Source organism: Festucalex cinctus, chromosome 1, assembly GCF_051991245.1.
Source record: "Festucalex cinctus isolate MCC-2025b chromosome 1, RoL_Fcin_1.0, whole genome shotgun sequence".
Classification (NCBI taxonomy): Eukaryota; Metazoa; Chordata; class Actinopteri; order Syngnathiformes; family Syngnathidae; genus Festucalex; species Festucalex cinctus.
In genome coordinates, this window is record NC_135411.1 from 58,627,260 (window position 1) to 58,639,857 (window position 12,598).

Sequence of the window (12,598 nt, forward strand, 5' to 3'; positions counted from 1 at the left end):
GGGAGCCATAAGAAGTCATCACTACTGCACAGCGCACCAACACTTTATTGCGCCTCCATTTCTTTGGCGGCGACGCTAAACACTCTCCTCTAGTGTCTCTAAGTAGCTCGGGCATAGAGTTGGTGAGGGTCCATGTTTTATTAATTTGCAGATGAGCTCAGCTATTGATGGGCGCTGGCCACCCATGGGTTCAATTAGGATAATACAGGGAGATGGGCAGATTATGGGCAGCTATTTAAGTGGGAGTGTATCTCTTCCTGACAGTTATAGTCCAAAGGTAACAAATTGCACCTCAGTGACTGCAAGAGGCGCCGATCCCCGATTCTCTGCAGCAGGTTAGCGGTGACCCTCGTGCAGAGTCTCCAGCGGGGTACACACACATCGATTGTGAGACACCCTCCACATTGTAAATACTTTTGTGTGTGGTGTAATCCAAACGACTAACATACAGACCTAACCATGTCCGTTGTAGTGCCAAGACTGACCTGTGTGAGGTAGCACAAAGAGCAGACTAGAAGAACCTGGGCTAGGTGTTAGCTTAACACCTCTGCTTTAAAATAAACACTTTTTGGTCAAAGAGAGCCGGGAAACCTTCAAGTCGCTTCGTAATTGATACTTGTGTCATGTCATCAACACAGAGTCTTTGGTTCAGCTCAACTTGGTGTTATCCTCACACATACTTTATGGTACTTTTCCATTAGCCCACTTCCACATGACACGGCCTTGGTTAGCTTAGCCCAGAGTGGTCACTTTTCCATTACACTTTTTCAGGCCAGAATATTTACTATAGAACCGCTTTTCAGAACCATCTCAGAGTTGATTTTCATGATTTTACACGAGCGAGACATAGCCACCCACCAGCTGTCATCAAAGTAATAAAAATACACTCCAACAACAATCATAGCGTTTTACAGTAACAATGAACCAACCACACCGCTCACTGGGTCCTATTCACTTGAATGAGAGGTCTCCAGCTGCAGAAAGGAGCCTCACCGCTCCCCTGGGCCAACGATCGTGGCCCCCGGTTTGGGGATGGGGGTCAATTTTTCATCTATGGTACATATGCAATTGTAAATATGTGGAAAGCATACACTTTCGCTGGCGTTAGGCCAAAACCTTATATGTCAAAATTGGGCAAATTTCATACTTTTTTTTTTTTTTTTTTTTTTTTTCACACAACTCTATACTTTTGGTCGGTCCACATCCATACGGGTATAATTTTTATGACTTTGTCTTTGATGATGCAATGTTTAATGGTTGAAGAATCATGCCATTTTTTGGGTCTCCTGAAAGTGATGATTTTGGAGGTACAAGGTTTCGGTCCAACAGCAGCAATATAGCCTAACGTATTTTGGTCTTGAGGGCAACCGGCTAATGGCTGGCTGCGTATTACCGGATTTGCAAATACTGACCAGGTTTAAGATCTACGACCATTTTCAGATCCATCCGAGAATTGGTACCTTGCTTGAAGTAGCACACTTTATGCTCCAACAGTCCACGTTCACGTTTTTAGGGGCACGAGCCAACACTGGCCGTAAAAGTCTGTGGCACGAGGGACAAAAAGACCGCGCTCAGCCTTTCTTTTCAGGCTTCTGGGGGTGAACGTTTATGATGATCGATAGAGGCCTTGACTGTGACTCGGCTGCACAATGAAAACAGTCTACTGTACATTGTCTCCGGAGCACATTGTGTGAAATTGAATGGGAGGAGGAGGTTGGTGGGGGGGCAGGGGTGGGTTTGGGGGGCGCAAAGTGGAAGCGGAGACGCTGACCCGAGCATGCCAAGCCTGTCGGTTATCTCAGCGCTGCGTTCGAAATACTGGCTGGCTCGAGAGAGACTGGCCAGGCGCGTTGCTTTCTGTGTGTGTGTATGGGGGAAGTGTTTATCAGCTGTGTGTTTAGGCTACGCTAGGCTGAGATTAGCCAGCCCTCGTCGCCAGCAAGCAGAATTGTCAGCGCCAGCGACGACGGATTTGTACACAAGTGAAGAAGGTCCTCCAGCTTTTACGCAAGTCGTAAGAGCCATACCTTTTTATCTGCTCTTAACTACCCTCTCAACCATACGGCAAGTTGCACTTTTACGACCTTTCAGTCTGAAGTCAGTCGGCTATAGACATTTGAAGTAGTGCATAGCTCAAGTAGTACTACTAAAACCACTTGAGCTCCAAATCTGAGTTATGTTTAAGGTGAGTTTAAGCCTTCATTGTGGAATTAGTTCACCATAACAGTGTAGTTTTAAGCCTGATACCGCAGCTCAGATCAGACAAATAATATATTATTGAAAAAATGTGTTAACTCCTTATCATACGAGCAATTTTGCCGAAAATGCTTTAAAAAAAAGTTGCATTCAAAGTACGTATGAAGCTGTTCCTGAACCATTTAGAGTATCGGCATAGTTTATATATTTTTTTTAAGAATGTTTGCCCGCCAGAGACCATCCCAATTTTAAGGGGTTGAAAAAAGGTATTTTTTAACTGTTTTTTTATTTTTTATTAATAAATTTATTCCACAAGATATTTTATAGATATACAGATATTTTATTTTACAAGAGTCTTCTTAGTTCTTGCAAGTTAACGTAGGGTTAAAAAAAATAATAATATAATAATTAAATAATAAATAAATAATTAAAAATAATTCCAAGGCAATATATTAAATTACGCAATATTTTTTTCTTGTTTTTTTTTTTTTTAGAATGTTTTTGAATTTATTTTTAAAAATTATTTGAAAAAGGGGTGGATGACTGGTTAGCACGTTCGCCCCCCACTTCTGAGGACTCGGGTTCGAGTCCAGGCTCCGGCCTTCCTGGGTGGAGTTTGCATGTTCTCCCCGTGCCTGCGTGGGTCTTCTCCGGGTACTCCGGTCTCCTCCCACATTCCAAAGACATGCATGGCAGGTTAATTGGGTGCTTCGAATTGTCCCTAGTTGTGCTTGTGAGTGTGGATGGTTGTTTGTCTCTGTGTGCCTTGCGATTGACTGGCAACCAGTCCAGGGTGTCCCCCGCCTACTGCCCAGAGCCAGCTGAGATAGGCGCCAGCACCCCCCGCGACCCTTGTGAGGAATAAGCGGTCAAGAAAATGGATGGATGGATATTTGAAAAAGTGTAACACACATGCCCACACGAATGGAAAAAAAAAAAAAAAGTGCCAAATTTGGTGGGATATATTCCAGTCAGCGCAGGTTTTAGCCGTGTACTCACCACTAAATCAACTTCTTTTTTTTTTGGCTTATAAACTGGTGTCTACTAATGCTGTCCACGTCTGGTCATCATTTTGACCTTTGCTTGAACTAGTGACAACCCTTAGGCATTATTGTGACCGGTTTTCGGCTTTTTGATGGTTCTGACCAAGTCATTTCAAAATAAGATACTGCCCAGGGGTATAAACTGAGCTAAACACAATTTGGCTGTTCATCCTCTCATTACATGAGAAGTGGCCAATTAGATCACTTGTGGACCATAACGTACTCGCCCCAGCCACTGATCAGTCCAAGTATATATTTCTGGATAGCCGATAGGCCAAGACTAGAAGCCGCGAGGTCGCCATATTGCTCCTCCCAAGAAACGCTTCTCGGCATATGATCCTATACATGAACAGTATTCAAATTGGAGAACATCTGAGTGAGACAGTACTTAGTAGGGGTGTTAAAAAAAATAGATTCGGCAATATATCTCAAGACTACATCGCACAATTCTCGAATCGATTCAATAGGCAGCTGAATCGATTTTTAAACATCCATTTTAATGGAAAAATATTCAACAAAACATCTTACTTAGGGTTAGTGTTCACACCTTAAGCATGGAAGAATGTTATATTAATGTAACGTTAAGCCTTGATATTTTATTTCAATGCTATTCAAACAAGAAACAGATTACAACCTGTTTGTTAAATACAGTGGCTTACAGAAAAAGAAAAAAAAAAAGGGGGGGGGGGGGTCTTCAAAGTAGCACATGCCATCCACTTGATAAAAAAAGTTACCATCCCGCCAACCACCCCCACCCCTGCTCTATACTAAGAGCCTATGTCTCTACGTATCTGTATAGTTTATACAGTAGTCTGCTAACGAGATGGGAGGGGTAAGATGGCCGCCGTGTCGCTTCAACGGCGTGCACAGGGTGTGTACCTATCTAGTAATATATACAGATCAGTAACACCAGCTCAGTCTGATACAAGCCTCCTGAAACACCTTCTTAGTGAGTTGCTGCTGTCAATCACAGCCAGACCACACCCAACCCTCTCCCCATTCGCAACCCAACGGTCCTCCAGGCAACACCCACTTTGATTGCCGATGTCAAATCTTAGTGAGGGGTGGAGCAAAAGTCTGATTTCCTGTTGAGGTACCCTTTAAGCAGATATATTTTTGCTAGTCAAACGTATGTGCATATGTATAAGAAACACGAAGATCTATAGATCAGCTGCCACAAGATTGGACAATGGAGAAAAAGGTTTGATTGTTCACTATTCTCATATACAGTACTTACCTTTTTTTTTTTTTTCATTCAAATTGTTCACAGTTGTTAACAATTGGTCTGTGGTGTGTCAAATTTACAGCACACTTTAATTTCCACCTGAAGCTAGCAAAACAGGGCTACACGGAATGTTGAACCATTACCAGCACACGGGTAAGTCGAAAGACATACATTGGCCAATTGAACCATGCAATTTCAAAATGTCTGACGAGTGATTAGTTAATTTAATTCTCTAAACGTCATTGAAGAGTAATACAGTTGACACTAGTCCATGTAGTAGACATAATGGGAAGACGGAAACGTTCAAATCAACTTCCCTCCTAATTGTCGTCCTGCGAAATATTTCAACTACCTAACACACTGACCCTTCAATCTCCCACTGTCCCCCCTTTCAACTTTCCCCTTACGCCAGCCAGGACGAGGCAATAGGGCACAGTTAATGTACGCGCCGGATCATTAATTGCTTGCACGGTGGGCGAGCCTTCTCGTATGATACCGAGTCAAAATAATGGCGGCAGGGAGGAGGCAAAGCAGATGTTTGGCTTGGCGTCGAAACCTCGCAGAGGCCGAAGCCAACGGGCACCTCATGCCAGGCATCAGCTGCCCAAACATTCTGGCCAAGGCAGCTCGGACTTAGCTCGCTTCTGCTTTCCATCCCGTTAGCCGTGACATTTTGGTTACATTGGAAACACCGAGGAAACTTGAAAGGGAAGAGATGTTTCGCAGAGCTTTGGCATGGCTGCAGCATGAAAGTTGAAGGTGAACACAGACGCTGTAAATAGAAAACATGTTTTTTTGTTTTGTCACACGGACATTCTCGCCTTTGAGGAGAGATGAGTATCTGAGCCCAAAGGACATGACCAAAAGGAAAGGAGACACAACTAACCGATTTATGTTGGGTTTTTTTGTTTGTTTCTGATGGCCACAGTAAAAATATAACATTATGTATGCGCATAGAGACCCCAGAACAAGGACACGAACTCTGTCTTGCCTCTCCACTCAACTGATTTCAGTCATTCATCATCCATCCATCCATCATTTAGCTATCCATCATCTAGCCATCCATCTACACACACGGGTGCTGAACTTGTGGGGACCACCAAAATGTCCCCACAATGGTTAAACTTGGAAAATCAGGCGTGTATGGGCCCCACAATGGAGCAAAGACAAAGGCGCACGCATGCACACTACACAAACACACACGCACGGGCACGGGGAAAGTCAGATTAGGAGTTGCACGCAGATTCTCCTGAATTTGTTTACAGGAGGCAGTGTGCTGCCCTCTACTGAGCTTCTCGTGCACTTTTTTTGTCCTGTTGTGCCCTGCTTTGGATGCAAGGGTGGATTCCGTTATTTATTTTGTGTCATTTATTCAAAATCTCGTGTATAATTGGCATTTATCATTGCAAATGCAAGTTAACAACCAAGGGGTATTATTTCAATTACAAGATATTCAATTAAATTATGAGAACGAAGGTTGAATGTCACAAGGAGAACAAAATCATAACATTTTGACAAAGAAAATGCAATTTCATGAGAATAAAGGTTGTTGTTTTTTTAAGTCACAAGTTGTATTTTCAGCGTTAATATAATGACAGTGAAGTTGTCATTTTTAGATGGGGAGTAATATTACAAGAATAAATTTGTAATTTTAATGATTGTGAAAATGCCCTTTCCTCTCTCCTTATATAAATAGGAGATATAATTAAGTGTTACTTAGAAGTTATAACCTGATCATATTCTAAATTTAATTATATAAAGTTAGGACTTTTATCTCTTAATATTATGACTATTATCGTAAAAATTCGGACTTTTTCTCCCGAAAGTAATATTAGGGCTTTGGCCTGTAAATTGTCTTTCTAGTAATACGATTATGACTTTATTTTTGTACAACAATTTTATTTTTCTGTAAAACTGCTTTTATTTTCTTCTAATGTATGGTTATGACTTGTAAAATTATGCCTTCCCCACCCCCATGAAATGTATTGTGTAAAATTGTAACTTTTTGCCAATCGCGATCAGTTAAGGCATTTTCCCCCTATTGGGACTTTATTTTATAAAATGAGGACTCCAAATAAGATATGATGTAAATTTTCATGAACATTAGGACATTTTGCCCTAATAATATGGCTTTATTTTCATAACTTATACTTCATGCCCCTTCCAATATTATAAAATTACATTTGTATGATCCTAATCCTTCTCCTAATAATATGCCTTAATATTGTAAAATTAGTCAATTTCCTCCTAATTATTATAGTGTTGTTTCCCTTCTAAATTTGGGGCTTTTTCTCCTAATATTGTCTAAGTTGGAAGTTTGATTTAATATGTACAGTGTTCCCTCGTTTTCCGCTGGGGTTAGGTTCCAAAAAATACCCGCAATAAATGAAATCCGCGAAGTAGTTGGCTTTATGTTTTACAATTCTTATAAATGTTTTAAGGCTCTAAAATCCCCTACCACACAATTTAGACACTTTTCTCATTGAGGCATTTACATGTTCTCACATTTCTCTCTTGTTCAAACATTGACAATGTTCAAACCTTCATAAATTTTATAAAATGGGTATATTACTGTAAAAAAAGTATGCAAAATTGCACTTAAAAAAAAATCCGCGATACAGCGAGACCGCGAAAAGTGAACCGCGTTATAGCGAGGGAAGACTGTATAACAGTATGTAAATGTGTTTGCTGCTTCTAATGACATCCTAGCAATTAGTGCTGTTTATTTCCAAAGGTCCACCGAAAGAGGCATTCTTCACAGAACAATAACAAGCACCAATATTCTAGTCTTATGTGAGTGTGTGTAATAATGAGCTCGTCTCTAGTACAGTAACAGCGTCATGAATCAGAGAAATGCCTCATGCTGATTTATCATGGGCTCATTCGTCATCTCTAAATTAGCATCAATCACGGCCGGACCGACTAATGGGGACCAGTCGTGGCTATGGTGGTAACCATGGCGACATGGGTCACACTAATACGCGTGATCTGTTATTGTGCGTGTGAGACAAGGACGTGCGGTGGGCTAATTAAAGAAATCTTTGGCTGCTCCTGCCTTACACACAGATCATTAGTGAGGGTCTCAATGCATGGCAAGTCATTCATTAACAGCCAGAATGTGAAAATCAAGACAGTTGCTGCCTAAGAGGTAGGATGTAGAAAGAAAAAGAAAAGATACAGTCAGGTCCTTAAATATCAGCGCATGGACACATTTCCATTTCTTGTTTGTTCTTTGGGCATTTTTCTTAAAGTGTGTTAAATGCATGCTCAATTGATTCATGTCAGGTGATCGAATTGGCTATTACATAACATTTCAGCTCTTTGGCTGCTTTCAGATTATGCTTTGGGTCACTGTTCATCTGCACTGTTCAATGCTGTCCAATGAGCTCGGAAGCATTTGCTGAATATGAGCAGCAGCTAGTAATGCCTGAAACACTTCAGAATTCATCCAGCTGCCTTTGTCAGAAGTCAGGAACCAATTCTGTTGGCAGCCTTACATGCTTTACTAAGGTGGTAAATATTCTCCATAATCTTTTCTTCCCATCACTATTTGTCATATATGTGTATAGGATGTTGTTCCAGAACTGTACAGCTTTTTTTTATGTTTTTTTTTTTTAAAGACCTTTGTCAAACTAATCTGGCCTTCCTGTTTTTGAGGCTCACCATTTGTTTACATCTCATGTTGGAGCCACAGTATTGACTCTGGTGAGGTTTTCTATTGCTTGTTGTGTCTGACACACATGAACCTAGTGTACATCCTTATTGATATAGTAGTTGTTTTTTTGTTCTTCTGTTATTTCATTTCAGATCCAAGGTGGCATTTGGAGCCAAAAAGATGAGCTATGTCCCCCAATAGGGGTGACTTTTTCCAATCAAATTATCTAGTGTTAAAATATTCTTCTTTTTTTTTTTTACATGCTCTGGTGGTTGGAGATCGTTCCATTGATAAATAAATGAGTACAAAAAAAAATAAAAAAAACAAAAACTAAACATTTTTATTATTAATCGACTTACAAGAACAGTGTCAACATGATGTTATGTTCATGTACAGAACTGAATACAAGATGAAAAAGAATAAAAAACAAACTGTTCGAAAGAAAGCCTGAGCCCTCTCCTGGCTTTTAGAATGAACAGTACACACACCTGAATGAACAGGCACAGAAACATTAGGGGCTGTGCTCAGTATTTTTACTTGTTTAGTAGTCGTTCTCTTCACTGAACACAAGGGAAAAGTTCAAATAAGCCGCTAAGGAAGGTGCAATTTGGGACTTTTCATCAGAGAAGAATCTGGAGACAAGTGTTTTGGAGCCAACTACAAGGGGGAAAGGACAGAAAAGTTCACAACCATGATCTCCCTGAGACTTCAGTACCACCCAAAAATCCTAAACAAGTCAAAGTGGCTAGTCCTAAACTTGTCATTGAGGGAGCTCCTCTCCAATTTTAGCATTAGTTTGGTCCCAGTTCTTAACTTATTGCTGACTCGTTCCCCTCCCTGATACCTGGCCAGGAATGATAGCAAGGTCACAGCTGCGTCTCTCGTGTTTGGCAGCGGCTATGCAAGCTCTGGAAATGCGCCTCCCTCAGGATACGGTTGATGTGCAGGTAGGAGGCTGGCGGGTCACAAGAGTCGCCGGAGTTGAGAGGGCTGCAAGGGCCTGCGGCGCAGCGGCTGCCGCTGGAGCTGCCTGACGCCTGCTCCGGACTGCTGAGGCTGCTGGAGCTGTTGGACCACTGAAACAACAGAATATCCTGTCAATCAAGTGTTCTGAGGGCTGTCACACTCATTACAAAAATCAGAGAGAGCGAGCGATTGAGAGAGCGAGCGAGCGAGCGATTGAGAGAGAGAGAGAGCGAGCGATTGAGAGAGAGAGAGATCGAGAGAGAGAGAGAGAAAAATCCATCTCCTGAGGAAGTGGTCATTCAGCCATTCATGACCAAAAACAGAAAAAAAATAGTGGGTTTCATTTTCATTCGGCATTCACAATACAGTGGTGCCTTTACTGTGAGCACTGATGTATGGTCTATCTGCATGTTTTGCTACTACTATGTACCGGTAAGTTGTTAGGTCCTATTGGGGTAGATTCACTAAAGTTTTGCGTAGCCTTTGTGTCGCGCTAACCGGTAAAAATGGAGCAATCTGGGAGCGTCTAATTCACTAAACACGCGCAGATAGGGAAATCCTACGATAATTTTTACGTGCTAGATGCATTCTGTATGCTCACGTCAACCTTTGAAAATATATTTTTTTAAAACAATCGCACTAATAATTTGTACTTTATAAATGAATGACGTCATTGTGGTCCTCTCTGCTCTGTACACTTTAAACGCTTACTCTCGGTCCAACCTGGCTTTCTGATAATGTCATCTTTCTCGCAACTGTTACTATAACAACCAACAATGTTCTTAGCGCAAATCCATTGCCATGTGTGGTAAATCAGGTGCAAATGTGCTCCAAGCTGTCAGTTTTGTGGGCGTGTTTGCGCCGGTATATGATTAGAGCAATATCACTGCGGGTGCAGTTGTGGTGCAATATTTCGTGCTATTACCGGACACAGCGTATTCTTAGTCAATCTACACCATTATGTATTGTCTGTTTTATATTTACTTTTACTGTGAATGAACTTGGAATGGCATTTAACAGCTTGATTAAAAACAGTTGTTAAAAAACAACCCAAATTGCCTCAAACGTAATTACCAAATGATTTATATAAATGTTGTGAGGATAAGCGGATCTATTAATGGATGGATAGATGTACATATATCAACCAAAAAAGTCGAAACACACCATTCAGCACGAAAGTCAACAGAACAGTCATTCTACCTTATGGAGCAGAAGCTATGTTGTCATCGGTCGGGTTACCGGCAAGTTGTCATCCAAACAGACAGAGATATTCTCCAGGATCGTTTTCTTACTGAATCGTTGTCTACTTATAATTCAAATTACTACATTCACACACTTGACTAAACCCTGTCGAACTCTAGCGGGGGATAATCCACGATGCCCCCGCGGCGCAGCGTGATGACAGGCTGTCACAGCCCCTTTTTGCTTGGCGTAGAGGTCGGCGCTGCTGGACAGTCTACGCTGGTGAGCTAGATGGATGGCAGGAGGAGCTGAGGACGCGAATGCTGGCGCGAAGTGCGGCGGTGTGCGCGGGATGTGGAGATGGAGGTTTGGCGCTTGGAAGGGAAGCAGTTTGGATGGGACTGGAAAACTGGACCATTCTTTTTTGTGTGTACGGTGCTCATCATGAATGCAGCACCTGCTCGTTTACGACCTAGCTTATAAGCAAACTTAGCTCGTAGCAGATGTGTGTGACGTCATGCATGTTGCGATCACGTCTCTGATCAACTGCTGAAAGGCGATTGATTCTGTCCTCCTGCATCTATAACTGCTTCAAACAAAACTTATATAGTAGGAATGACAAAATGTTGAATTGTTGTGATTGTATTGTATTGCTGTTAATGTTTTATGTTGTGTTTGTTGTGTTTCTGTAAAACGTTTTGTGTCAGCTAAGGCTGTTTGAAAGCACTATACAAATAAAGATGACTTGACTTGCCTTATATTCTAACTACTTTGCATTTCAGATTGACCCGTTTTTTTCCTTCGTCACGTGGAGTCTTTCATAGTGAAAAGAGGGTGTGTGTGTTTTTGTGACATGGTGGGGCCAATTTTTCAGGATTTCACAGAGTTGTGGGGCCCGCCCATCCTTGTGGGGCCCGCCCATCCTTGTGGGGCTATTTTGCTGGGCCCCACAAGTTTAGACCTCTTTTTGAGGGTCAAGTCTTGGTTTTACAGCTTAGGTTTCGATTGGGTTATGGTTAGGGTAAGGAATGGGGGTCGGCAATCATTTTTGATGGTTGGGGTTAGGGGAAGGGGCTAGGAAATGCATTATGTCAATGAGAGGGCCCCACAAAGATAGCAGGATGAGGATGTGCGTGTGCGCGCGCTGTCAAGCTTTAGTACAGAACCAATTTTGAAGGGTACCTTACCTCTGAGTCCCAGGCATCCCGCCCTGGCTCGGGAGAGAGCGGGTGAGCTTGGTTCGGCCTTTTGGCTTGAGGCACCACATGGCCACTCTCATCACCACCACCACTGTGCTGCCTTTTCCTGTGTAAAATATAAACACACAAAAAAATTACAAATGAACACAATGAAATTAAATGTAATACAGTAAAATCCATTAACATCAGCTTTACATTGCCAAGTCCTTGGTGTTACATTAAAATATTACATAAGCGCTTTAAAAGTCCTCCATTCCCAACCCTTAGACATCATATTTAAAGATGCCACGTCTTGTTTGTTGGTTCTGCACTTTTGCTTATCACTTGCTCATCAATGCTAACACGAATAACCTCCAGGCTGCAATCACTATCAGCTGGTCACGTTAACTGACGAGCTTCTATTAATTATTTTAGCACCAAACTAATCACTCACCTGCTTTCAGTCAACATGTGATGACCATAAACGCTTCAACGTAGATGACTTCCTTTGAGATTCTCCCTCTATGTCCAAATTTGCAATCTTACCCAACTGGATGGCTAATTGGGTTTTAAGTGATGAAATTAGCCATTGCTACTAGAGAGAAAATAATACAACATAGATATGTGTATGCATGCAAATTTCGCAGCACCTTTACATAACGCAATGACTAACCTCTAAACAGTATATTGTATCTATAACAAGATGTTCAGTACAAGGCTAGCCATTTCTTGTTCGTCACACAGTACACACAAGCTAATAACGTTATCCTTCTTCAGTACACTGATCAGCCAAAAGTAGACACCTAATGTTCATATTAAAAACAAAATCATTAAACGTCTTTCCTGAGAGTGTTTTAATCTCCACACATCTGATAAGCTAGTACTAAGTAAAACGCCTTTTGTGTAAAACCAACAGCTACTTAACACGCCGTTAGCAGCCGACAGCCGCTGCACTTGTGTTTACATGCTACTACGCTTGCGCGAGGACCTTCAAGGACGCATTTATGTGATGTTGGAAAAATCTAAACTCCGTTTGGGGTCCTGCATTTTGGGTTCTTAAAGAAATTATATTAGCAGCTGATATACTCTTTGCTCGTGAAACCGAACAATTACGGCAAATAATTAGTTGTAATTGACAAAACATTGAATTGGG

The 12,598-nt window shown here is 41.6% G+C and overlaps 1 protein-coding gene and 1 long non-coding RNA gene across 6 annotated transcripts in view; both read right to left on the reverse strand.

Moving 5' to 3' along the window:
- LOC144002387 (uncharacterized) overlaps positions 1-12,598 on the reverse strand; it is a 258,898-nt gene that overhangs the window by 26,233 nt on the left and 220,067 nt on the right. The window lies entirely within an intron of this gene.
- LOC144002118 (uncharacterized) lies at positions 8,444-12,446 on the reverse strand. 5 transcript variants are annotated; one of them, XM_077497077.1, is made up of 4 exons: positions 12,119-12,446; positions 11,900-12,037; positions 11,455-11,572; positions 8,444-9,195 (listed from the first exon to the last, which is right to left on the reverse strand). In XM_077497077.1, the coding sequence occupies exons 2-4, from the start codon at positions 11,914-11,916 to the stop codon at positions 8,986-8,988; spliced, it is 345 nt and encodes a 114-aa protein (XP_077353203.1). In that variant the 5' UTR covers positions 11,917-12,037; positions 12,119-12,446; the 3' UTR covers positions 8,444-8,985. The 5 variants fall into 5 exon arrangements, with proteins under 5 accessions (XP_077353203.1, XP_077353193.1, XP_077353182.1 ...); XM_077497067.1 differs by having other exon boundaries at positions 11,900-12,040; XM_077497056.1 differs by having other exon boundaries at positions 8,444-8,776; positions 8,964-9,195; positions 11,900-12,446.

Excerpts from the sequence above, each read along its gene's own strand:
- LOC144002118 (XM_077497077.1), bottom strand. Across the intron at positions 9,196-11,454 it reads GGGATGCCTGGGACTCAGAG|TGGTCCAACAGCTCCAGCAG; the intron begins GTAAGGTACCCT and ends CTGTTGTTTCAG.